At 35.3% G+C, this 26,487-nt stretch overlaps 1 protein-coding gene across 1 annotated transcript in view; it reads right to left on the bottom strand.

Moving 5' to 3' along the window:
- Positions 1 to 26,487, bottom strand: part of DACH2 (dachshund family transcription factor 2) — a 492,266-nt gene that overhangs the window by 339,527 nt on the left and 126,252 nt on the right. The window contains exon 2 of the mRNA XM_053662409.1: positions 13,189 to 13,227. Within this exon, the coding sequence (XP_053518384.1) occupies positions 13,189 to 13,227 (39 nt within the window). The remainder of the gene's footprint in view (positions 1 to 13,188; positions 13,228 to 26,487) is intronic.

Below are 26,487 nucleotides of genomic sequence, written 5' to 3' on the forward strand. Positions count from 1 at the left end.
CACTGCCATAGCGACGGGACTGGACACTGGGGAATCAGGTACGAAAACCGGGACACTCCAAACTCCTGTGACAGCCCTGGGTGGCAGAGGAGCCAGATACGGAGCCGGAACATTCCCAGCCTCTGTGCCACTGCCATAGTAATGGGCCTGGGTGCTTGAGGAGGCGGCTACTAGAGCCAGGACATTCAGCAGTGGTAGGCGACCAATGCAGGGACCAGCAAGAGGACCAGCGTGAGTGTAGGTGGAGACGAAGAACATCAAGAAACTTCAAGGAGTTTGCACCACTGAACTTCACAAGGATCATACCACAGAAGTTTACACCATAAAACCAGGGTTTCAGAACAGATCAATTTTAGAAGCAGAGACTAACAAGAAGAGTCTCAAACAATGGGAAGACAAAGACACAATCCCCAAATGAAAGAAAAAGCAGAAACTTCAGAAAGAATGTTAGATGAAATAGAGGCTGATCAACTATCAGATAGTGAATTCAAAGCACTGGTTATTACGAAGTTCAAAGAGCTCACAGTGAACTACCAGAAACTACAGGGGAACTACAATGATCTCTCTGCAAACTACAGCAACATGAAAAAGGAAATGGAAACTATCAGCAAGAGACAAGAGGAAATGAAGAATACAATTTCTAAATTGAGGAACACAGTAGAAAGTTTCAAAAGTAGGATAGATGAAGCGGGGGATAGAATTAGTGAGTTGGAGGACAAGGTAGAAAGCATCTCACAGAAAGAGCAAGAAAATGAAAAGAGGCTCAGAAAGAATGAACAGGGATTAAGAGAAATGCAAGACAATATGAAACATAATAATATCCGAATAATAGGAATACCAGAAGGAGAAGAAGAAGAACAAGGCATAGAAAACCTATTTGAATGAGTAATGAGAGAAAATTTCCCTAATTTGATAACAGAAAAAGTCTCACAAATCCAGGAATCACAGAGAGTCCCAACCAAGAGGAACCCAAGGAGGCCTACTTCAAGACACATCATCATGAAAATGGCAAAATTCCAAGACAAAGAGAGAATCTTAAAGGCAGCAAGGGAGAAAAAAGAAATAACATACAAGGGAGCCCCAATAAGGTTAGCTACTCACTTCTCAATGGAAACACTTCAAGCAAGAAGAGAATGGCAAGAAATATTCCAAGTAACGAGAACCAGAGGCCTACAACCAAGGCTACTTTACCCAGCAAGGCTCTCAATCAAGACAGATGGCCAAATAAAGAGCTTCCAAGACAAAGAAGCCTAAAAGAATACGCCTCCACCAAACCAGCTCTACAAGAAATACTAAAAGGACTGCTTTAAGGGAAGGAAGGATAAGAGGGAGACAGAGAGGAACACAGGTACAAAAATGGCAATGAATAAGTACCTATCAATAATAACCTTAAATGTAAATGGATTAAATGCTCCAATCAAAAGACACAGAATAGCGTCATGGATAAGAAAGCATGACCCACACATATGCTGCCTACAAGAGACCCACCTCAGGGTAAAAGACCATCACAGACTAAAAGTGAAAGGCTGGAAACAAGTTTTCCAAGCAAACGGACAAGAAAAAAAAGCTGGGGTAGCAATTCTCATATAGGACAAAATAGACTTCAAAAAAAAGGCCATAAAGGGAGACCCAGAAGGTCACTTCATTATACTCAAGGGAAGAATCCACCAAGAAGACATTAACATTGTAAACATATATGCACCAAACATAGGGGCACCCAAATATATCAAGAAAATCTTAGAGGACTTCAAGAAAGATATTGACAGCAACACAATTATAGTAGGGGATTTGAACACCCCACTATCAAAAATGGACAGATCTTCCAAATAAATTATCAACAAAGATATTGCAGCATTAAACAACACCATAGATGAAATGGAATTAACTGATATATATATAGAGCCCTTCATCCCAAAGAAGGTAAATACACATTCTTTTCAAATGCACATGGAACATTTTCAAAAATAGACCACATGATACTACACAAAACAAGCCTCAACAAATTCAAGACAATTGAAATCATACCAACCATCTTCTCTGACCACAAGGGACTGAAATTAGAAACCAACCCCAAAGAATAAAACCCAAAGCACCCCAAATCATGGAGATTGAATGGTATGCTATTAAACAATGAATGGGTCAAGAATGAAATTAGGGAAGATATCAAAACGTTTCTGGAAACAAATGAAAATGATCTTACAACAACCCAAAACTTATGGGACACAGCGAAGGCAGTGCTGAGAGGGAAGTTTATAGCAATACAGGCCTACCTAAAGAAGATAGAAACATTTCAAACAAACAACCTAACCCTACGCCTGCAAGAACTCGAGGAACAACAACAGAGACAGCCCAGAGCAAGCAGAAGGAAGGAAATAACCAAGATTAGAGCAGAATTAAATGACATAGAAACTAAAAGCACAATTTTAAGGATCAATGAATCCAGGAGTTGGTTCTTTGAGAAGATAAACAAAATAGACAAGCCTTTAACTAGGCTCATGAAGAAAAGAAGAGAGAGGACACAAATAAACACAATCAGAAATGAAAGAGGAGAGATTACAACTGATACCACAGAAATAGAGAGGATTGTAAGAAATTACTATGAAGAACTGTATGCCAAGAAATTTGAGACCCTAGGGGAAATGGACACATTTCTAGAAAAATACAATCTTCCAAAACTCAGTGAAAAAGAAGCAGAAAATCTAAATACACCAATAACAGCAAAAGAAATTGAAGCAGTAATCAAAAAACTCCCATCACACAAAAGCCCTGGACCAGATGGTTTCACAGGAGAATTCTACAAAGCATTTAAGGAAGAGCTAACCCCTATTCTCCACAGATTATTCCAAAAAATCCAGAAGGATGGAAAACTCCCAAATTCTTTTTATAAAGCCAGCATCATCTTAATTCCAAAACCAGATAGATACACAACAAAGAAAGAAAACTTCAGGCCAATATCGCTGATGAACATAGATGCTAAAATCCTCAACAAAATATTGGCAAATCGCTCGCATCCAACAATATATCAAAAACATCATACACCATGACCAAGTGGGATTCATCCCAGGGATGCAAGGATGATTCAATATTCGCAAATCAGTAAATGTAATACATCACATAAACAAAAGCAACGACAAAAATCACATTATCATATCAATAGATGCGGAAAAAGCTTTCGATAAGGTACAACACCCATTTATGATAAAAACACTCAGCAAAGTGGGAATACAGGGAGCATTTCTCAAAATAATAAAGGCCATATATGAGAGACCTACAGCCAATATCATACTCAATGGGAAAAAACTAAAAGCTTTTCCATTAAGATCAGGAACAAGACAAGGATGTCCACTTTCACCATTTCTATTCAATATAGTATTGGAAGTTTTATCGACAGCGATCAGACAAGAAAAGGAAATAAAAGGCATCCAAATAGGAAAGGAGGAAGCAAAACTGTCACTGTTTGCAGATGACATGATAGTGTACATGGAATATCCTATAGACTCTACCCAAAAACTGCTCAAAATAATTAATGAGTTTGGCAAAACAGGTGGTTACAAAGTCAATATCCATAAATCAAAGGCATTTTTGTATACCAACAGTGAATCAGCAGAAGCAGGACTCAAGAAAAAAATCCTATTCGATATAGCAAAAAGAAAAATAAAATATCTTGGAATAAACCTAACTAAGGAGGTAAAAAACCTGCATGCAGAAAACTACACAGCCCTGAAGAACGAAATCAAGGAAGACACAAACAAATGGAAACATATACCTTGTTCATGGATTGGAAGAATTAACATCATCAAAATGTCCATACTACCCAAAGCAATATACAGATTCAATGCAATACCTATTAAAGTACCAATGGCGTATTTCACAGACATAGAACAGACACTTCGAAAATTTATATGGAACCATAAACGAGCCCGAATAGTAAATTGCTCTTTTGAGAAAGAAGAACAAAGTAGGGGGGATCACAATACCTGATATCAAACTGTATTACAAGGCCACTGTAATCAAAACAGCCTGGTACTGGCATAAAAACAGGCACATAGACCAATGGAACAGAACAGAGAGCCCAGAAATCAACCCAACTCTCTACAGTCAATTCATATTCGACAAAGGGGGCAGTAACATAAAATGGAGTAAAAATAGCCTCTTCAACAAATGGTGTTGGGAGAACTGGACAGCTACATGCAAAAAAATGAAACTTGAGCACAGACTTACACCATACACCAAAATAAATTCAAGGTGGATAAAAGACTTAAATGTAAGTCGTTACACCATTAAAGTCCTAGAGGAGAACATCGGCAAGAAAATCTCAGATATTTTAGGAAGCAATATTCTTACTGATATGTCCCCTAGAGCAAGGAATGTAAAGGAAAGAATAAACAAATGGGATCTCATCAAAATAAAAAGCTTCTGCGTGGCTAAAGAAAACAGTATTAAATTAGCAAGACAACCAACTGTATGGGAAAACATATTTGCCAATGATACCTCAGACGAAGGTTTAATCTCCAAAATATACAAAGAACTTACAGGACTCCACTCTAAGAAGACACCCAACCCAATTAAAAAATGGGAAAAGGACTTGAACAAACACTTCTCCAGGGAGGACACACAGAACATTCAGAGACACATGAAGAGATGCTCAATATCGTTAGCTATCAGAGAGATGCAAATTAAAACCACAATGAGATACCACTTTACACCAGTCAGGATGGCTATCATAAACAAAGCAACAAACAACAAATGTTGGAGAGGTTGTGGGGAAAAGGGGTCCTTAGTTCACTGTTGGTGGGATTGCAGGCTGGTACAACCATTATGGAAAAGAGTATGGAATTTTCTCTGAAAAATAAAAATCGGCCTGCCTTTTGACCCAGCAATTCCACTGCTAGGATTAGATCCTAAGAATCCTAAAACATCAATATCAAAGAACCTATGCACCACAATGTTCATAGCAGCACAATTTACAATAGCCAAGAGTTGGAAGCAACCTGGGTGCCCATCAGTAAACGAACGGATCCAAAAATTGTGGTACATATACACAATGGAATTCTACGCTGCAGAGAGAAAGGAGCTACTACCTTTTGCAACAACATGGATCGAACTGGAAAGCATTATGCTGAGTGAAATAGGCCAGGTGCTGAAAGACAAATACCATATGATATCACCTTTAACAGGAAGCTAAACAACAAAACAAACAGGCAAGCAGAAAAAAAAAAAAAACAAAGACACCAAAATAGAGAACAAGGGGATAGTGACCAGAGGGGAGAAGGAAGGGAAGTTAAGGGGGAAAAGGGGGAGGGATTTGGAGGAACAAATAGGAAGGACACAGGGACAAGAACTAAGGGGGGTGGAAATGAGAGGGAGGTGGGGAGCACAGGGTCCGGGGGCTGGGATGGGAGAAATAGACAAAAAACTGTACTTGAAAAATAACTAAATAAAATTAATTTAAAAAAAACTGAAAGCAAAACATGTCTTTAGGGCACTCACATGTATCTGTAGAGCTTTAGAGCACGTTGCCATGGAACATAATTCCCTTAAGGACCACAAACCAAAGAACGGCCATTTTGGCATAATAGTCCCATTTCTTAACATTACTTTGTCGCATTCATCAAGATGTATTACAAACCCTACCAATTTAGGAACAATGCCCTGCCTTTTCAGATGCATTCATACTGGATCTTAGAATCAACTCTATTTTAACAACTAATTAGTTACACTGACAAACTTTTAAGAATAGTGCTCTACGATTTTAGAAAATGTCATCACTCTCCCTGTAAATTAATGTTATGTTCCCCATTGCACAATAAGGGGTGGTTATAAGCCTTTGTCCCTGTCCTCTCTCAGCCATTTAGTTAAATCTACCCTGCATCCTCCAGAGAGATTCATGTTCTGTCACCCTACTCCCTGGGATTGAGATGTATGGATATTGTAGCAGTCCCTTAATTTTCACATCTCTAGGCAACTCACTTTGAAAGAAAGGACAGATTTCACCCAAACATTCAGACAAGTATCCTACTCCAAAAGTCTGTTTTTCTCCTGTCATGCTACTGTCCTTTCATTTATGTTAAAGAAACACACAGCCTGAGACCTAATGTATTGCACCTTCACATTATTAAATGTAACATGCAGAACATTGCATTATTATGCTACACATGCCTGAGGAATTTTAGTATTCACGGGATTATGGTAATTAAGTCTTCCTTCACTTTGGGTGATGTGACACTTGCTTGACTATAATGTCACTCCACTTAAAGTCTGTGTAAACAACATTATCTTAGTCACTCTGCATTACATTTCCAACTGTGAGCAAAATTACTAGGTCAGAGTGGACAAGAATGTAAGTAATCCCAAAGAAACATCATGTAAATGACTTGCTCAAGGTTCAAATTGGATTTTCAATAAGCAAAAGGGAATATTTTCTATACTCATATTAGAGCATTATTATCTAGATGCCATCTGTGGCAAAGCACATGGGTATTCTTGGAGACAGTGGTAATGACAAACGTATCCATGATTTTGATGTTTTGTGGATAAGAGATAAATGTTGTTTGCCAAGGCTTTGTTCAGGCTAACAAAAGCGTAGGTACTCAGAATGGGGTAGTACATAAAACAACTGCAAATGGTTTTATAAATAAAGATTCATTAACATCTCAAATATCAATGATGTGTTTTTTAGAAATGCAGATGATAAAGGCAATACAACAATGTTTATACTTCACCCTTTCCTATTTTTATAAATATTCAGCAACCATAATGTTCATTTTTGAAAGTATAGTAGTGATTTCCCAATAGTGTTGTCAGCCACGAAGAAGTGATGTCTTGGAAAAGTTTGGACTTATAGAAACTAGCTTAAAGGCTTTGGGATATCTTGCATTGTAAGTGATTTATTTAGTGCTTATTCAAAATATTAGAAAACCCGATTAAATCTCCACATAGGATAAGTAGGATCTAGCCCCCCAAAATCAAGATTAACTTGGCACAAGTTCCTCTTCACTGAACTAGTGAGGTGATACAATAAGCAAAAGAGTGATTTTTAGAGTATGATTCAAGTATAAAACAGGTTGCCAATTAGCAAAACTAGCAATAGAAGTTCTTAAGTAAGTGCCTCACATTTCACAAATAGATCAAAGTGGGTAAAAACCCTCAAAGGCAACTTATGTGGGATTCTCTAGGCTTATTGTCACATTTGGACAATGAGGTATACATATGTGAACTGTATTAATCTGGAGATCATCTGAACAAAGTGTGTGAACCACAATTTTCTTGTATTTTCTGATGTTGAAACTCTGTAGGAGGTCAATTCACTCCCTAGAAATGCCACAGTCAAAAAGTTTTCCCAGGACAGCTTATAGAAAGAGAGGCCCCTAAAAATGTCTCCATCACAAGACATGAACTGATTTCCATTTTTTTTGCAGGAATTGCCACCTTCCATGGTAGAAGCTTCACTAAAAACATAACTATGTTCAATGTCCTCATAGATAAACAGTATACTTTCTAAAAGTCATTAAAAATAATAGGTATTCTGTACTAGTGATAGGGTATATTTGTGTGTGTGAATGTGTGAGTACATGTGAGTGTTTCAGTGATATAACTTGTAATTATGGGAGTTTACATAAAATCAGTTTTAACTAAGTCCTTATTATACTTTATTTAGTCTGTTACCATATTGGACAAGTTTCTAACTGAATGTTCTTTCCAGTGCTTATAGAATCTACGAAAGCCTGCAAGCTCTTTGTTAAATCTTTCAAATCAAAGATCATCTAAATCTTTCAAATCAGATCATCTTTCTAATCAAAAGTCTCTGCAAACACAATATCCTATTACTAACCACCATAACCCAAGAGGAAACACAGAACGTAGAGAATAGTCAACCTGAGTCCTCCCCTCTCTGTGAGTAGCTATATGCAGCACCATAAAAGCACTATTGTAATCAAATCTTAAGGGAGCTGAAAATACCAAATGTCCTCTCCTTTGAATCTCAAATGAGCATACAAAGATGTTGAAAAGAAACACAAAGCCATAACAACAAGTCCTTGTTTTCATTGTATGAAGTATTTGTGATGTAATGTTTCAGAGTGAGAAACACTGAAGATGAATTCAAGATGGTGTGCTGTCACTGTCTAATGCTTCTAATGCTGAGATCCTGCTCCCATCCTCTATCCCACCTCCCGTTGTCCTTGAATGAGGGAAACATAAAGATAAATGGGAAAACTTATGATCTTAACAAAGCCAGAGGGTATACAACAGTTTTCACAAATTGATAAAACTTGATTTTGTCTTTATGTTTTATACACAGTAAGTAAATTATAGATTCAAGGGAAAGGGAAATATGTATCATAGATCAAAGGTTATAGTATATTTCTAAGAGTTTGCTTATTCGATATCCTAATTTTATACATGCAACAGCTGAAGTCCCAAGCTACAGAGTTATTTGCAGTGTTAGGACCATGGTCTTCTGACTTTTTTTCTAGAGCTCTTCTTCCTGCCACACTATCTCATATCAAATGAGGCTTTATGAGAAAGTGCCTTGTAACCTGACAAACATAAAATTAAGTATAATCCTTTTGCTTATCTAAGCCATATATGTTTTAAAATGCAAAATAATGACACAGATAGTATCAGTAAATATTGTTATGTACACTAAGTGATAAGAATCAATCTTTCAAATGTATGTATAATCATGAAAGAGAATCAATAGAAAGAATTATGCTTTTATTTAAAGAAATTCTTTGTTAAAAATATCTACTACACTGGCAAGAATGTGAAAGTGGATTATAATGCTTGTGGGAGTGTAAATGTGAATACCTTTAGAGAGAACAATTTGGCAACAACTGTTAAAGTTGAAGTAGTGCAGCCCTAGCCAAATAGCTCATTCAGACTGTCATCCCAATACACCAAAGTTGTGGGTTTGATCTCCAGTCAAAGCATATGCTAGAATCAACCAATCAATGTTTCTCTCTCTCTGTGTGTCTAGCTCTCCCTTTCTCTGTTTAATTAATTAATTTTAAAGTTCAACATGTGCATAGCCCACAACTCCACAATTTCACTTCTAGGTTTATTCACCAGAGAAGCTCTCCCACATTGGCACAAGAAAACATGAAGTCTATTACAGCACTGTTTGTAACAACAAAAATTTGAGAACAACCTAAATGTCTGTTGATGTGGTAAAGAATTATCAAAGTGGATACTCATACACTGAAATAGTTGAACAATTAAAAATTAATAAATTAGATATACGTGAATCAACCAACCTAAATAAATCTTGAAAATATAATGTGAAAATAATTACAAAAAGATAGCACAGTTTTAAACCATTTCAAAATACAAAACTGTAGTTTTTAAAACACAAAAATTAATACATGTATACAAATATAATTGAAAAAACTCACAGCAATGCTACACACCAATAGAAGATAATGGTTACCTCTGGCAGAGGGTGAGTGGAAAGGAGATTCATGTTAGACATACCATTAATGCTTTACAGCTACAGCTTTGCTTTTTTAAATTGAGCCATGAATCAAATGTAGCAAAACATAGACCTTATTATTGGTCCACAGCTGTCTCTCATTATTTTCTGCTCTTTCTAGTTGAACTACATTCTAATTCGCTAATTTATTATACAATAGAAATGTTACCAAATTGACTTCAGAATAGAAAAACCATTTTTCAAAAAGTCAGAAATATTCACTACATGTATTTATATATAATTATATTTATATATAATTAAACAGGATGTTTTGGTACTAAGTATGATTCCAGTTGTCAGGTATTCAAAGTACATTGATCCAAAGCATATAAGCTTTGAAATAGGACTGCCTTGATGCCTGGCTCTAGTATCTGTAGGCTGTGTGGCCTTAGATAAGTCACTTAATGTTCTCTGAGCCTCAGTATCATCTCTGAAACAAGGATCACAATAACAGCACCTACCTTGTAGAGGTGTTATGATGATTAAATTAACTAATAAGTGGGAAATAACCTGGGACATCATGTTTGAAGAATGTTAGATATTATAATGTCATGTCAAAAATAGTACTAGCAACTCTTCAAAATTTATACTGAATTACCCTATTTATATGTCAACACTGGTCAAATGCATCAAATAATTACCCATTTTTTTAATTCTCTCCTTTGAGAATTAACCAATGAACTAAGAGTTTCCAGTTCTGAGAGTTTTTATGGAACAGTTTAATTTGTTACTATATTTAAATATAGTTCATCCCTATCAAAAAATTAGGGTGGGCAGATTTTAGTTAATTTAGTATTTGAGATTGTGCATTCTTTTCTTTCTCTTTTCTCACTTTTTAAAAAGTCTTCAATACAATTTTCATCAGAAATGACAATGTCGATTTACCACTCTAAGCATTTATACAGGTCGTTAAAGCAGGTTTAGCAGTGGGGTGTTTTTCTTTTTTTTTTTTCCTAGAGAGATTGGAATCTAATTGTTTCCTTTCTAGACAAATATGCTTTTGGATTGCCAGCGAAGAAAGGGGCATACAGATGTCAAAAGCATTGTAGTGCAGTGGGATTATGTACTGAGGTCTAGGGCAGGACAGACAAACAAGCCAAGGCTCAGATCGGTCAAACAGTTACCTCGTAATAAAATCTCAGATGACCAATTTTGTTTTATCTGTGCCAATGCCTATGAAAAGTTCAAATGAAGTTTTGTTGTGTTAACTACTTACATTTCTCTTTTTCTTATTTTAACCATTTGTAAAAATAAAGGAATTCACTTGATAAAATTGGAAAAGTGTTTAAAGGCAAGCCAACTTAAAAGAAAACAATACATACTACAGACATTGCTTTCTTCCTATTGAAGCACCATTAATTGGGCCTTAATTAGAGGGTATAATTATGGTATGTGACAGAACTGATACTTAAATAATTTAGGACATGGGAGTAATGATTTTTCATACTGTGCTTCATTGATAGATATGAAAGCAAAAAATTTAGAATTTTTTCTTAATTTTTAAACCTCATTAAGGAAAACTATCTTGACTATTTCCATGTGGCAATAAAATCACAAACTACATAATTGCTATTTTGAGTACCCGGAGAATTACTTACAAGCACTCCACTTATAATTTATTTACTTTATAGGAATTTTCCGTTATCAAGATCTTTGGGTGCCTTTATAATATACTGTGATTTTGTTCAAAATTGCAGCATCTACAATACAGGATTTACAATTTCAAGCAGAGGTAGCAAACTGACAGCTCTGGGCAGATCCAGACCACAGATGGGTTTTGTTTTGCCTGCATAATGTTGCTTTTTTCCCCTTTTTATTGAGTTAGTTACCAACAGTTAAGAATTACGTGAATTTCACAGAAAAATCTGGTTTCCTGGCTTCTCTTAAAAAGTCAAATCTTAACAATACTGGGCCTGCATTCCCACATGGTAGCAATCAGCTGAGCCGAATAAACGCTGCCGTCTTTGAAAAGAGTGTAAGTCACCAGAGTCCCCACCTCTCCCTATTGCTCTGGTTTCTCTGTAGTTTCTGTGAATTAGTTGGTACATATACTTCAAAAACATTTCCCAGTTTTCCTCAGGTTACAGTAAATGTAAAAACTCATCATATAATGTAACATGTGTTATGATTAATCAAGAAATGAATATATACAGTTATAAATGATTGCTATGCTTAACTAAAAGTGAAAAGTTGCCATTAATTTGCATGGCATTCCTCTCAGAAAATAAAAAGAAAGTGAAAATCCATTTTAATGCCTGATTTCAATGTCAGTCATATAAAATCAAAAGCACTTACTTTTAGTATCTCGAATCTAAAATGCAAAACTCAATCCATTTAAAGTCTTTCCATTAAAAAATCTTTCATTCATGAAACCTGCTGGGTCCCTGTCTGCTCAGCATCGAAGTCACAGACTAACAAAACAGTGTGGCACTTAAGGAGGCACATCCACTGGTTCAGGTCACTTGGGTATTATTCAGTGTGCATGAGATTAAAGAGTAATATTTAGTATAGACTAGATCCTGGAAACACCACCGTAGTGATTTCCATTTTCCATGTGGAAAACCCAGACTAATCATACAGAGTGGCCTCAATCTGCCCCACAGCCCACAGGAAGGGGAAAGGCCAAGGGTGATTTAACCTGAGGAGGGTATCTGGAAGAGAAGACAGAGCACTATGGCCAGGCAATATCAAAATGCACTTCGGCACCCTGGGGTGCTCTCCTTCTCTGCCTCTCTAAGGTACTGCCCAGCTTTGCCGCAAAACAGCCTCAAAGGTATAAGGTCTGAAGCAATGTGTTATCTCTGATTGCAATTTCACTGAAATAGTCATAGATATTTTAGGAAGTTTCAAGCGTAAATCTTGTTATTTAAATTTTTTTAAATTTAAAAAGTATTTTCAAATATTAAAATAGTATTTTCCAAATATGAAAAATATTAATATAAAAAAGCACTTTCACAAAAACAACTCCCAATATTTTAGAACCACTTATTAAACTATTAATACATGTTAAAATTAAATATTTAAAATATTTAATATTTATTAAAATATTTAAAAAGTATTTTCAGAAGAATGATCATTTCAAATCTTTTAGAACCACTAGCACATCTACAAAATATATCCATGCTTAATGCTTAGAACAACTGAAAGTTAGAACTGTGGGTTTTTGCAAATTAAAAAAAAAACCGTAGCACACTTAATAGCCTGTGCTGCCCTGCGAAAGTGAATGTACCTTCCTAAGCATTTCAGAGCCACGGGGTTGGTGAATTACTTTCCCATATTTTACATACATGTCAAGGTTTCTACATCAGTGACCTCACTCAACTCCCATCCCTGCTGCAGCCTTTCTCTAGCTTCTGCTGTAATTTCCAGAGAAAGGATTGCTTTCTCTGGCCGGAACTCATCTCCCCAGTGGTTCTGGGAGCTACTCCCAGTGAATAGATAGGAGTGGTCACTAAATGGCAAGAGTGAATTCATGGAGACCCCAATTAACTACAGCCCTGAAATAGGTACACAGGTTCGAATTAGCTATTTGGATTTTCTATTGTATTCTTAACTAACAAGTAAGCTTCAACACTTGCTGCTGAAATTTTTAAATGGCTCTACTTTCCTACCTTAGTAAGCAAAGTACAGGTAACCAAACTATGGCAGTTGGGCTCAGTCTGTACAGGATCCAGGACATTCCCAGGAAGTTGATTTTTAAAAAATAAATACATAAATACCTGTTAACAGCTTGTTTTCTTGTCATTTGCCTCTTCCTTCTAAAAGGAGAGTGTAGCAAAAAATAAATAAATAAAACTGGTTAATTGAGAGTTCTGGTTAGTTAGCTTCCAATTAATCAAGGCTTTATTATATTTCACAAAAAAACCTTCTTAAATTTTTCAGAAATTTTAGATAGGTTACACACAATGAAACAGCAGCAGGGAAGAGCACAAAGGAGGTAGGAAAGCCTGAATTGCTACTCGACAGTATTTTAAAAATATAGATAATGTTGTATTCTGGTCTAATCCACACTGAATAAGGAATAATGTGAAATGTCATGTGATTTAGGGCTTTTCTATATATGAAGGCAAGAAAATAAGGTTATAGATTTCTGTGGAAGGAAATGGCCTCGGGTCGTAACAATTCCAGAAAAAAATCAGCAATATTATGTCTTTTCCCTTGCTCTCAAGAGCCTTCTTCCCATCCCATTAGGTATTCCAATACTTTTTAGAGAAACCCCCTCCCAGTTTTTCTTGCCTTTTTTTTTGGCCAACAGGATGATGAAAGTAAGCCAATCTGAATGTAATGCCTTAATTTCCTAAACATGGAGCCATTAATCACTCAGCTTACACTACACTGATTTTCCGTAGAAATACTGAACTATCTTTCATCTTTCCCCAAAGGGTTACCCATGCACACATGCACACACACACATTCACACACACATACAGTCACACATGCATTTTTGTTGATAAAAGAAATCAACAAAAAAACATAATTAGCTTAGTAAATGAAACAACCATTCTGTCAAGTAGTATATTTCCCAGCATTACCAAGCCCTTTAATTAAGAACAATGAAATCTAAACTACTATGTTTAAAAAAACTACAAGGAGCCTTAGTACATTTATTAGTATGGAAACAGGAACCTCCCTATAATGCCCAGTACAAATATCATCACACTTTTATAATCTTTGGTTCTAATAGCCTTTTTGTGGAAAGTCTCCTTTCAGGTTTTTTTTTGTTGTTGTTTGTTTGTTTGTTTGTTTCTTTTTGAAAGGCAATGGCTTCCCTGCTTAAAGGTTTGTAGAAAGATTTCTAAACAAACCACAAATACAAACATATATTTAGGGCTGCTGAGGAAAGGAGGTGGGAGCTGAGTCTTTATTTCCCCTACTTGACTGACAGAACTATTTGATTTTGCTTTATACAATAGTTCACTCTCCCAACCTGTTTTGAAATGACACTTTCTTTTTTAAAAATATTTTATTTATTTAATTTTAGAGAGAGGAGAAGGGAGGAAGACAGAAAGGGAGAGAAACATCAATGTGTACTTGCCTCTCACTCGCCCCCCACTGGAGACCTGGCCTACAACCCAGGCATGTGCCCTGACTGGGAATCAAACCAGCAACCCTTTGGTTTGCAGGCTGGTGCTCAATCCATTGAGTTACACCAGCCAGGGCTGTGAAATGACACTTTCTTAAAGCAGAATATACTCACACATACCAAGTCAATGCTTGTTCATTCTTTCCTTTTTAAAAAAAAGTTATTTTATTTTAAATTGATGTTCAAGTATAGTTTTCTGCCTTTTACCCCCATCTGAGCCCATACCCCCAGCCCTCCCCACCCCTCTCCCATTTCCACCACATCCTTGTTATTGTCCATGTGTCCTTTATACTTGTTTCTGCAAACCCTTCCCCTTTTCTCCTGAAATTCTCTCCCCTCTCCCCTCTGGTCATTGTCAACCTGTTCTTACTTTCTTCATTACAGAGCCATTGGATTGAAGTATTTAAGTCTTTGGAAGATAAATTTAAAATTCACTATCAAATCTCACATAGTATGTCCTCCCTTGGATGTGAAGGTAACTAAATAGAGTGCTACTTTTGCTAATTCTTCACAAAGGGGAAATTACCTAAAACAGAGCATTTTAAAGATACCATCAACCTTTGATATGATATAGTCCAATATATTGCCAACTGAACACTAAAGAACTTCAGTAAAGTGCTGGTGGGTGGTAGAAGAAATGATAAGACGGAGCCATTCTTTTGTGTGCATACCAAATATATTGTTTGGTCTGGCCAGAGCTTCGAAAATATAAAAATTTTACATAAAATCTGAATTTGTAGGAGGTTCTGTAACAAAAAAGGAATGTCTGAAAACACTGGTCCCACATAGTCAACTGGCTCAGTAGAAATAGATCAAGTAGAGAGAGAAGCAATGTCTTCCCATAGATGGAGTATGTACTCTTCTATCTCCCATAGATCCCATCATTTACTATGATCTTACACCTAAATCTATAAGTGAATTTATGTAATCTTGGTTCCAGTAGGAATTAGAATTGTTTGGTCATTATTTTAATGTTATTTACTCAGACTTTAATCAATTGGCCAAAATACAATGTGAACGAAAAGTGCTAGATTGTTTATCTCCATGAAAAGTCATATGCACTGTTTTTAATGAAGAAAACCAAGCTTTTGACTCTTGAGGTCAATACCATTTTACTGTTCTTTCACATAAAGAAAAGCATCTAAAGCTAATCATATTAGATGAAAATAGATTCAATAAAAATAAACTCTGGTTACACTCAGAGAAACATTGTCATTCAATCAGAGTAGGAACGATAAATTTAAAATTCCAAATGGCCAATAAAATGTTTCCTATGCTTTGATATACATAAACATTGTGAAATACTTGTACGCCTAAAATATCTATAATTTTTATTTGTCTATTATACCTCCTAAAGGTAAAAATAATGTTTCCCATGTTTTGAAATTAAAATCAACTGTTAACCTGGCACACCACCATATTTCAGGTTCATTTGGGCTTTAGTTGTTCCTTAGACAAGATTTTTTGATCATATAATGTTTCTCAGGCCCAATACAATAAACAAAGTGTTGATCTGGGAACAAATTCATTAATATAGAAGACACAAATCAAGCAAATCGAGCAGTACCCTGCCCTCCCCCCAACTTCACCTGTAGAGGATGAATGGCTAGTATCCATGTGTTACTTTTTTAGGTTCTCTTTGGAGTTTTTTTTCCATCATTCGAATAGTTGTTTTTCTACTGTTGGAGCTTTCAGGGAGTTTTCCCTACTCTTAACTAATAACTTCATTCATCTTATGCCCCCCCTTGCTCCATAGCAGCTGTTATAAAGTTATTTAATCTTGTTAGGAATGCTGAAAATTATTTGACAAACCCAGTATGTTAAAGGAAACTGAAAATCTCTTTTATTATAAAACAGTAAAAATAAAAGCCAGAATATTTTAGGCCTCTTTAAGTTCAGAGGGCATCTGAACAGACTATTGATCACTCGTCTCCAAAAGGTCCATCAAGGAACATGTAGAAAAGACATATGGACAAAGCGAAAGGGTGTAGATTTGAGGGTGGGAGGCGGGGATGGGTGGGGGGGCATGGTGTGGTGAAAATGGAGATATCTTACTTAACAACAATAAAAAATAAATTTAAAAAACCAAAAGCATGATCTTCTGATTCAAGGCCCGAACAATTAAAATTATCATTTTGTTTCTTTTGGAAATTTATTTTCTCCTAGAATTATTTGGAAATCTAAAAAAAAAAAAAAAATGGATCACCTTAAATATCTGCTGCTTCTTTAAGATTTTGGTACATAAACTTAATTCTTTTAAAAGTCAGATAGATTTAAAGTCAGAGTCCAGAGAAAAACAAAAAGAAAAATTAAATATGGCATAGGGTGATAGCAAAGATAAATGAGCCAATGGCAATTAAACTTGTTTGGAAAAAACAGGTTCCAGATTATACATATATATTTAACATAGGCTGCCAATATAACTTAAAGAATGCAAGACTCTACACCAGCTCTCTCTGACAAATGATCCTTTATATTAACTCTGGTCTGTCCACTATAGGGACCCTCCGTGGGTTCAATGCTATTATTCCTCATATGTCCTAGAATAACAAAGAATCTCTGAGATAGGAGTATGGTTCACAGAGTCAAATGCATTTTTTCAAGGCAACAATCATAAGAAAGTAGAATACTGGTAACTTGTTCTTATAATACAATAATCATTTCAGTATACACAGTATGAATATACATCCCATCAAGGATGAGGCCAACTAAATAAATACCTTTAATCATACTATCAATGTATCCCAAATATTTTTTCATTAATATTGTCCCACACATTCAAAGTTGATAAATATTAGGCACATAAACAAACTCTGATGATTAAGATAACCTACCTGAAATCATTTCGATTTCTTAAAGTTTTAAATATCACAATCTCACAAAAGCTTCATAAAAGTTAAAGCAGTTAATGCCATGGGCAGCTTTGGCCACACAATATTTGTGTTGGGGATGTTTCTCCTTAACAGTCTTTCTACCCATGTTTGTAGGTTTGGCCAAAGACACCATGAGTCACCCTTTTAATCTTATGCTTTGGCCTATGTAGAGGGGGCAGTCTAGCCAGGTTTTTATGTGGAATTTTTTAAAAACACTTATTATACTCGTTATATTTCAAGTCTTCCCATTGATGATCATGTCTTGCTGATGTATGTTCAGAATGACTCCCAGAAAACACTAAGAAAATGTGGCATGTGAAATAAAACACTAAAGCCCTTTAGACACTGGACACAATCACTGTTTTACCAGCTTTTAGAGTTGATAGCTTTGGGTTTGATGGCTTCATATCACACTCAAATGATAGTGAATGGCCTAGTTCCAAACTAGTACACTGCCTAAGTAGAGACCTTAGTATCAGCCTCCGATTCTGAGTGGCTGATTGAAACACTGTTTACTTCACATCATTTATAACAATGTATGCAGATTTTCTCTATTTCCGTATTGTAGGTCCACCTCCCCTCCAAAAATGCAATCTCAACAAAAGAATAGGTTGAGGTGTCGCGTTCACTGCTGCACTACAAAACCTAAGAAACATGGCACAGAGTAGGTGCTTAATTTACATAAGGACAGTGTCTTGCAGCCAGTCAAGGCCGGGCATGTTCACATGGGATTCAGGCAGATGGTAGAAAATTCACAGAGATGCCAGGATGCCTGATGTACCTTTATTCTGGGATGGGGAGGTCCAGGCACTCTGCAAGCCATGTGTGGTGCCAAGGGAAGTTCTGACTCCCTTATATACTATGTGCTCACAAAGCTGGCAGGGTACCAAGATATTGTATAACGAAGTGTGATTCTGCACGTGCGGGCCCATTCTCAAGGTTATGGAAATATCTACTTATCATAGTTGCCCAGACATCTGAGTGAGGGAGCCTGACTGACTCCATTTTCTCTACAGACAGCCACGGTGTTTTAGAATATGAAGAAACTTGCACTGTATAGCTAAAGTCGATTAGAAACATCTTAAACCCAATCTTAGTTGATGGCAGCAAATATGCTGAATTGTTGATGGGTAAAAAAAAAAGTACATTTATTATAAAGTTATTCATGGAGAGAAAGACCATTCTGAAACTTATTTTAATTATACCTTAACTTTTTCTAACAGTTGGCTTATTTGCTCAGTGAAGCTTAAATGAGATGAGTAATGCAGACAGTTCTGTAAGCAGAACACAGCTAAGCTGTTTCTAACAAAATGAGTTCATTTGCCAATTGATTGTTCTGGTAATCCTATCTGGTTTAGTCTAGCAGCTAGCTGCAGATGAACACAATTAAGCAGGGTCAGAGCAAAGGGATCCTGGCCTGGACGCACTCTCAATGTATTACTGAGGGGCAGGAGTAGGAATGATGAGGATTATTTATTCGAAAGCCTCTTAAATCCCTCTGTTCATCCCTTGACAAGGACCACTCCACTATCAGAAAATAAAATAATGAAAAAAGCATGTTCTTCAGCAAATAAGATACCAGAGACAGATACTTAAAAGTACAAATGATCACCTTTTGAAACACTACATACGGTTAATTTATATGTCCAAAATCTCATGTTAATTAATAACACCTTACTGTTATAGTTTTACAGTAAACAAACCATTTTTCTTTGTTAGCTAATAAAGGTTTTGAAACACAGCCCTACTTTGATATATGTGCAGACTGAGAAGTGGTCTTTCACTTGTTGTTTACAATCTCTCTCTCAAAATATGACTGAAACACCCTTTTTTCTTGGTGCCTTTTTCCTTGATCATCTTGTCACTTTTATGATATGTAATAAACCAACTTCTTTAAGAGTTAAAGGAAGCTCTTCAAACATACTATAACTAATATTTAACAGTTTGTATACTGGTCCCATACAGGCCACATTTTTCTCCTCATTGTATGATAGCAGACTATTAATTCAATATTTATTCTATAAATACTTAGAGATCCTCAGCTATGTGCAAAAAGGCTCTTTGCTATGAGTTATGGAGAAAACAAATATCTTCAAGCATGGCTGCCAATATCAGAATATTACAATATAAAAAAAGAGATAAATTATGGTCACACATTGTTATACTTCAAGGCCCTGAGTGATAAACTCCCCTTAATTTCCTGGCATGGAGTCAGCACTGAAAAATATCTGATAGCCCTGGGCGGGTAGTTCAGTTGCTTAGAGCATTTTCCCAATACACCAAGGTTGTGGGTTCAATCCCTGGTCAGGACACATACAAGAAACAACCAATAAATGCATGGATAAGTGGAACAACAAATCAATGCTTCATTCTGTTTTTCTTTCTCTCTCTCCCCTCTTCTCTCTCTTTAAAAATCAATTAAAATTTTAAAATATTTGATAAATGAATGTTGAATGCATGAGTGATATAAATTAACAGATGTAAGAATTCAGATGAAAGTATCACTTTTACCTGGAGTGTTCAGTGAAGTCCTTATGAAAGATTAAATTTGGATGAGTCTTGAAGGATAGCTAGGTTTTGAAGAACAAAGTCAGAAAGAGGACCAGAACGATTAAGGAAATAAAAACTGACTGGATGGGCAGAAGGAATTGTTACAAGACAGCCAGCAGGTAAGGCCAGGTAGGAAATTAGTGCAATAGCCTCAAATATCCGCAGCATGATGTGACCAGGTTGATAATCAAAAGGAAGGAACATGTGCAATAAAAGTCTAAAATCAGGGGTGTCAAACTCATTTTCACTGGGGACCACAATCAGCCTCACAGTTGCCTTCAAAGGGCTGAAATAATTTTAGAACTGTTTAAATGTGACTACTCCTTAACAGTTTAGGAGTTGAAATTATATCCAGCCCTTTGAAGGCAACCATGAAGCTGATAAGACTCCCAGTGAAAATGAGTTTGACACCCCTGGTCTAAAGCTAGTATTACTATGACTTAAAACTCAGATTAATGTGGAGACAAATGACAATATGGAATAAATGAGAACTCTGAGCTTATGACTTTGTCCATGACAACTTATTTTCCAAGTTCCATGAAATCGGGTTACAAATGAATTTTCAGACAACAACCTATTCAGACAGAACCCTGAATAAGGCATAAGGGGACTTGGGTATTAGTGCCAAATTACACAACTAAGTCGCTGTGTGACCATGAACAAATAACTTCCCTTCTCTAAATCCCACTATACTCATTTGTAAAGCCACGATTGGATAAACTGACTTCTCTAACCCATCATAACTCAAATATCCTATGGTTCTCTGCTTCCTAAATTGCCAACTACCTACTAAAAAATACAGGTAGATTAAAATGAAATTCCTTTGAAATATTAGTGGTTATTGCAGCTTAGTTGCCACTCCTGAGGCATACTTATTCCCATTGGTTTATAGTTACTGCAGTGCCTGTCTATGGTATTCCGCTAAGGGGCATATCCTTCCTATGTTTCAGAAAAAAGCTAACTACAAATTCTCCACAGAGGAAACAGTAGGGCACTCTTCTGTTTGCATGCTAAGAAAGATGGACTTGGAAAAAGCGAAGAAGCACAGATGTTTGTTTCAGCAAGTTTCACTTCCTTTGAAATTTATACATCTTTTACAATAATTTGTAAGGTAACAAAACAAAGTTGACATTATATCTATGTATATGGCAGTGAGTTTATTTTCAATTAAATCTTCTTCCACCTTGCTCTTTAAAGGTTACGGAAATTCAGGAATCTATCCTGTCCTGGCAGCTCCTACCTTGTATTCCTAAGGTCAATCTAATTCCCCTTTTCAAATGCTACATCTTTTCTTTAATATGGTAACTGGAACTAAACATAATAATCTAAGCGGGATGATAAGAATGTCGTAATATCATCATAGATCCTGTAGATTTTTAGATCTTTCTTAGAAACATGTATGTAGGTAAAAAATAAGCTGTCATTCATCAAAAAAGCCACTGTTACTTTCATTTCTCCTGCAGGCAGTTAGTTTTATTTTTGGACTTTCTGATTGGAAAATTCCTATATAGAGGAAGAGTGAATTACATAGTTTGCCTAACACTTACACAGAGAATGGCATGGCACTCCTACTGACGGCTGTGTAGCATCTCACTTCATCCTCTAGATAAAACTGAAAAGAAATGGTGCCCATTGATTTTATCATTTAAAATGCAAACATGGTAATGCTGGCCCCATAAAATGTGTTTAGAAGTGTTCCTTCCTCTTCATTTTTTTAGAATAGTTTGAGGAGTATTGGTACTAAAATTTACCGGTGATATCTGAACTTTTATTTGTTGGGAGGTTTTCTAAATTACTGATTCAATCTCTTTACTAGTAATCAGTCTACTCAGAATTTCTATTTCTTCAGGATTCAGTCTGGGAAGATCACATGTTTCTAGGAATTAAACAACGAAAAGCAAGATCCAGGACTAATGGGTATCTCTTTGTAGCAAAAGACCAGGTACACAAAAGCACATAATTACAAAGTGGCTATGATAAACATTTAAAAGGGGTGTATGGCCCTTATATCTACAATGAATAAGTTACTATATTCCTTTGTAATAGTAAAATTAGGTAAAATATGCTAATTTTAACATTAACCCCAGTTGCATTATTTTTTTTTCATTTTTTAAAACACATCAACTGAATTACGGCTACATTCTCTTTGCTCACACAGCACTTTGGCACTTTGCACATGCCCTTTTTTCCAGCACTCAGTCCTATGCTCATCTCCCTCACTAAGCTAGGCATCTGTGAAAACAAGCAAACCTAACTTCTAAACACCCCCTTGATAACAAAATCCTTGGTAATAAAGCATTATTAAAGTCCATAGAAGACAAGCTTGATAGAAAGTATTTCAGTTGATGGTCTTGATTTCAAATGTAAATGTCAAGATAAAGGTAACTTCTTCCAGGTCTTACATCAAATATTTGATGCAATGAAATACTGCTTTTTAATGGAAGCTTTAAAATTAATTTTTATTTCCTTATTACATTTATTATTCCCCAGATTTTGACAAAAATATTAAAATGTTTATGAAGAGAGTTTGCATTTTTGATATCCCACGGTAGCAATCCTGTATGAGATCTTTAGGCTTTTACTCTGCTTCCTTGTAAAGCTCTTAGTCTTATAGTAATCACATTTTGAGGAATGTCTTTGTAGCTGTGAATGCTTCCCCCTAAAAATCACATCAAGTGGCAATGAAAGACCACCCAGTTATTTCTGAAGGTGCATTTGCAGAAGCAAACAATACATTTTTGCCCTGCTCCTGAATAGTATGTCCTTATTCCCTCCCACTCACCATTTACCTATTACATTCCTCAGGAAACAAAATGGAAGGACAGATAAAGTGCTTCTCAGATAAGATCAAATTCAAGGAGTTCATCATCACCAAGCCCTTATTATATGAAATGTTAAAGGGACTTATCTAAGGAAAATGGTCAGCGACATAAATCTTCTGGGTAGAGACAAGGACATTATAAACATTTCAAAAGGAAAATGTTTTTTCTTATAGCAGCTCTTGCTTAAGATACAAAAACTTACTTTCAGATTTTATTACGACCAGTTCTAACATGCTGAAGCTGATATTCGACCATGAACTTTGACCCTAAGACACTAAAGCAATACTGGAACTAAATATTTTCCTGATGAGGAAACAACAAAATTATTTCACCTCTTTAAATCCTACCAATGTTTGAGGAACTGATTAAAGTTCTTTCATTTTCAAAAAAAAAAAAGAAAAAACCCATAGCAATGTCACACAAAATAGACCGTAAATGTTTTACACACAAATGGGGGGTAACCCAAAGGTGTTCAAGGCCTCGATTTTCTTCTAAAAGCATCATGTTCTTTAAACGCCTTTAATAGGAAAGAAACTAATGTCTCAATTTCAATAATCTTTGATGCTAAAAATTATAAAAACCATGAGTAACAAAAGGATTTTTTAATTGCAGAAAATAAAATTCATTTGTAAATTTCAAAAGCCTGCTAATCAAAGCACTTGTTCGGATCCTTCAAATACTATTGTAGTTTAAACATTTCATCTGATGAATATAATATTCGTGTAGAATGCAAACATATGTATATATGTATATGTGTTCCATCCAGATAAACAAAACATTAAATAGCAGATCACATACTTTTTCTAAAAATTTTCAAGGAAAAAGATAATTTTTAATTAATAATATTTGATAAAATTTTAATTTCTGCCTTTTGCTACAAGGATAGAATACTAAAAGCAATGTTGTATATTTATTATTAAATATTGAGTTGGCCAAAAATCCATATGATTTTTTCTATAAAATAAGACACATTTTTCATTTTCACCAAGAACTTTAGTGTCAGCTATCTCCTGCATGGTAGAACATTGATTGTTCTCAATTAATGTCTTGATTGTATCATTATCAACTTTTACCTGACTCTGGAGCATCATTCGGTGAGAAATCTCCAGCACATAACTTTGCAAGCCACTTTTGACACGTTCAATCAGTCACAGCACCTTCTCCATTCACTGCACAAATTTCCTTTTGCATTTCAGTTGTGTGTTTACCTTTCTTGAAATAATAAAGCATAATATACTGAAAATGTCGCTTATTTTCTTCCATTTTCTATATTAAAATGGCTACACAAAATTCACCAATTGTTATTTTTTATGTACAGTGATATGACAGCTGTCAATACAATGTTACCAAATTTTTTCAAATGAAGTTAAAGACAACTGAGCACTACTAATGCCATCATATGGGGAAAAAATAAATGAACTTTTTGGTAAACCCAACAGAAGCAAGATATCTTTATTGAAAACCTTTAAAAATCAGTTATAATATAGAATCGAAAACTGCTTAAATGTTAGGATCAAGCTAGAGTTAGGAAAGGCACATTGTCACAGCACATTGAAATTTACCTCACCACCATGTAACACGACAATATCAATAGGATCTTTATATAATCAAAATGTTTTAATGCCAACCACAAAATTGTAAGAAAGATGATCATCATGAGACAAACACAATGCAGAAACAGACAAATTCTATGCCAATAGCCCTGATACACATGGATACAAAAAAAACCCTCAAGTAAATGTTAGCAAACCCAATTTGACAATACATTTAAAAGTTCATACACCATGATCAAGTGAGTTTTATTTCAGGGATGCACTGAGATTTCAATATAAGTAAATCAATCAATGTGATATATGACTTTACCAAAAGGAACGATAACAGTTATATGATCATCCCAATAGATGCACAGAAAGCATTTGACAAAATTCAACATCCATTTATAATTAAAACTCTCAACAAAGTGGGTATAGTTAAAACCAATCCAAAATAACAAAAGTCATATACAACAAGCTCACAGCTATATTCTATTCAATGTTGAAAAACTGAAAGCCTTTCCTCTAAGGTCAGGAACAAAGGCAAGGATGCTCAATCTCATCAACTTTGTTCAACATACTGATGGAAGTTCTAGCCACAGCAATCATGAAAGAAAAAGAAATACAACATATCCAAATTGAAAAAGGAGAGATAAAACTGTCGCTGTTTGCAGATGACATGATACTTTATATAGAAAACACTAAAGACTCAAAAAAAGTATTAGAATAAATGAACTCAGAAAAGTTGTAGGACACAAAATTAATGTACACAAATGTGTTCTATATCTATACACCAATAATGAAGGAACAATGAAAAATTGAGAAAACAATCCCCTTAACATTGCAATGAAAAGGTTAAAATGCCTAGGAATATTTTTACTTTATTGATTTTAGAGAGACAGAGAAAGGGAGAGAGAAAGAGAGAGAAAAACATTGATTTGTTGTTCCACATATTTATTAATCTATTGGTTGATACCTGTATGTGCCCTGATGGAGGATCTAATCTACAACCTTAGAGTATCCACACAATGTTCTAACCAACTGAGCTACCTGGCCAATGGCCTAAGAATAAATTTAAGTGAGGAGCTGAAATACATGTCCTTTGAAAACTGTAAGACATTGATGAAAGAAAATGAAGATGACACAAACAAATGGAAATATCTATTGTAATCATAAATTGGAAGAATTTATATTGTTAAAATATCCATGTTACATAAAGCAATTTATAGATAAAATGCAATCTTTATCAAAACAACAATAAAAAATGTCAATGTCTAGTTCCACAGAACTAGAATAAAGAATCCTAAAATTTGTATGAAATTACAAAAGACCTCGAGCAGCCAAAGCAATATTAAGAAAGAAAAGCAAATGTAGAGTTTTTATTTACAATCAGTTTCCTGATTGTAAACTATAGTACAAAGCTATAGTAATAAAAACAGTATGATACTTTGACAAAAACAAACACATAAATCAATGGAATGAACTACAGAGCTCAGAAATGAACCCACACTTATGTAATCTATAACAAATGGAGCAAAAATATAAAGTGGAGAAAAACACTGTTTCTTCAATTGATGGTGTTGGCTAGGACTTTCAATACTATGCTGAGTAACAGGGGTAAAAATGAACATCCGTGTCTTGTTCCTGCTTTTAAGAGAAGTGCTTGTAGTTTTTGCCCATTGAGTATGATGCTGGCAATGGGTTTGTCATACATGGCCTTTGTTACATTGAGATATGTTCCCTCTATTCCCGCTTTTTTGAGAGTTGTTGCCATAAATGGGTGCTGCATTTTATCAAATGCTTCTTCTGCATCTATTGATATGATAATGTGGTTTTTATTCTCCATTTTATGTGGTATATCATGTTTATTGATTTGTGGACATTGTACCAACCTAGCATCACTGGAATAAGTCCCACTTGATCATAGTGTATGATCTTTTTAATGTATTGGTGGATCTGGTTTGCTAATATTTTGTTGAGGATTTTAGCATCTATGTTCATCAAGGATATTGGCCTATAATTTTCTACCTTCATTGTATCCTTATCTGGTTTTTAAATTAGGATAATTATGGCCTCATAAAAAGAGCTTGGAAGTCTTCCCTCCTCTTGAATTTTTTGAAATAGAATTTTTTTTTGAGAAGGAGAGGTGTTATACCTT

Source organism: Artibeus jamaicensis, unplaced genomic scaffold (assembly GCF_021234435.1).
Source record: "Artibeus jamaicensis isolate MK-2021 breed Jamaican fruit bat unplaced genomic scaffold, CSHL_Jam_final contig_241, whole genome shotgun sequence".
Lineage (NCBI taxonomy): Eukaryota > Metazoa > Chordata > Mammalia > Chiroptera > Phyllostomidae > Artibeus > Artibeus jamaicensis.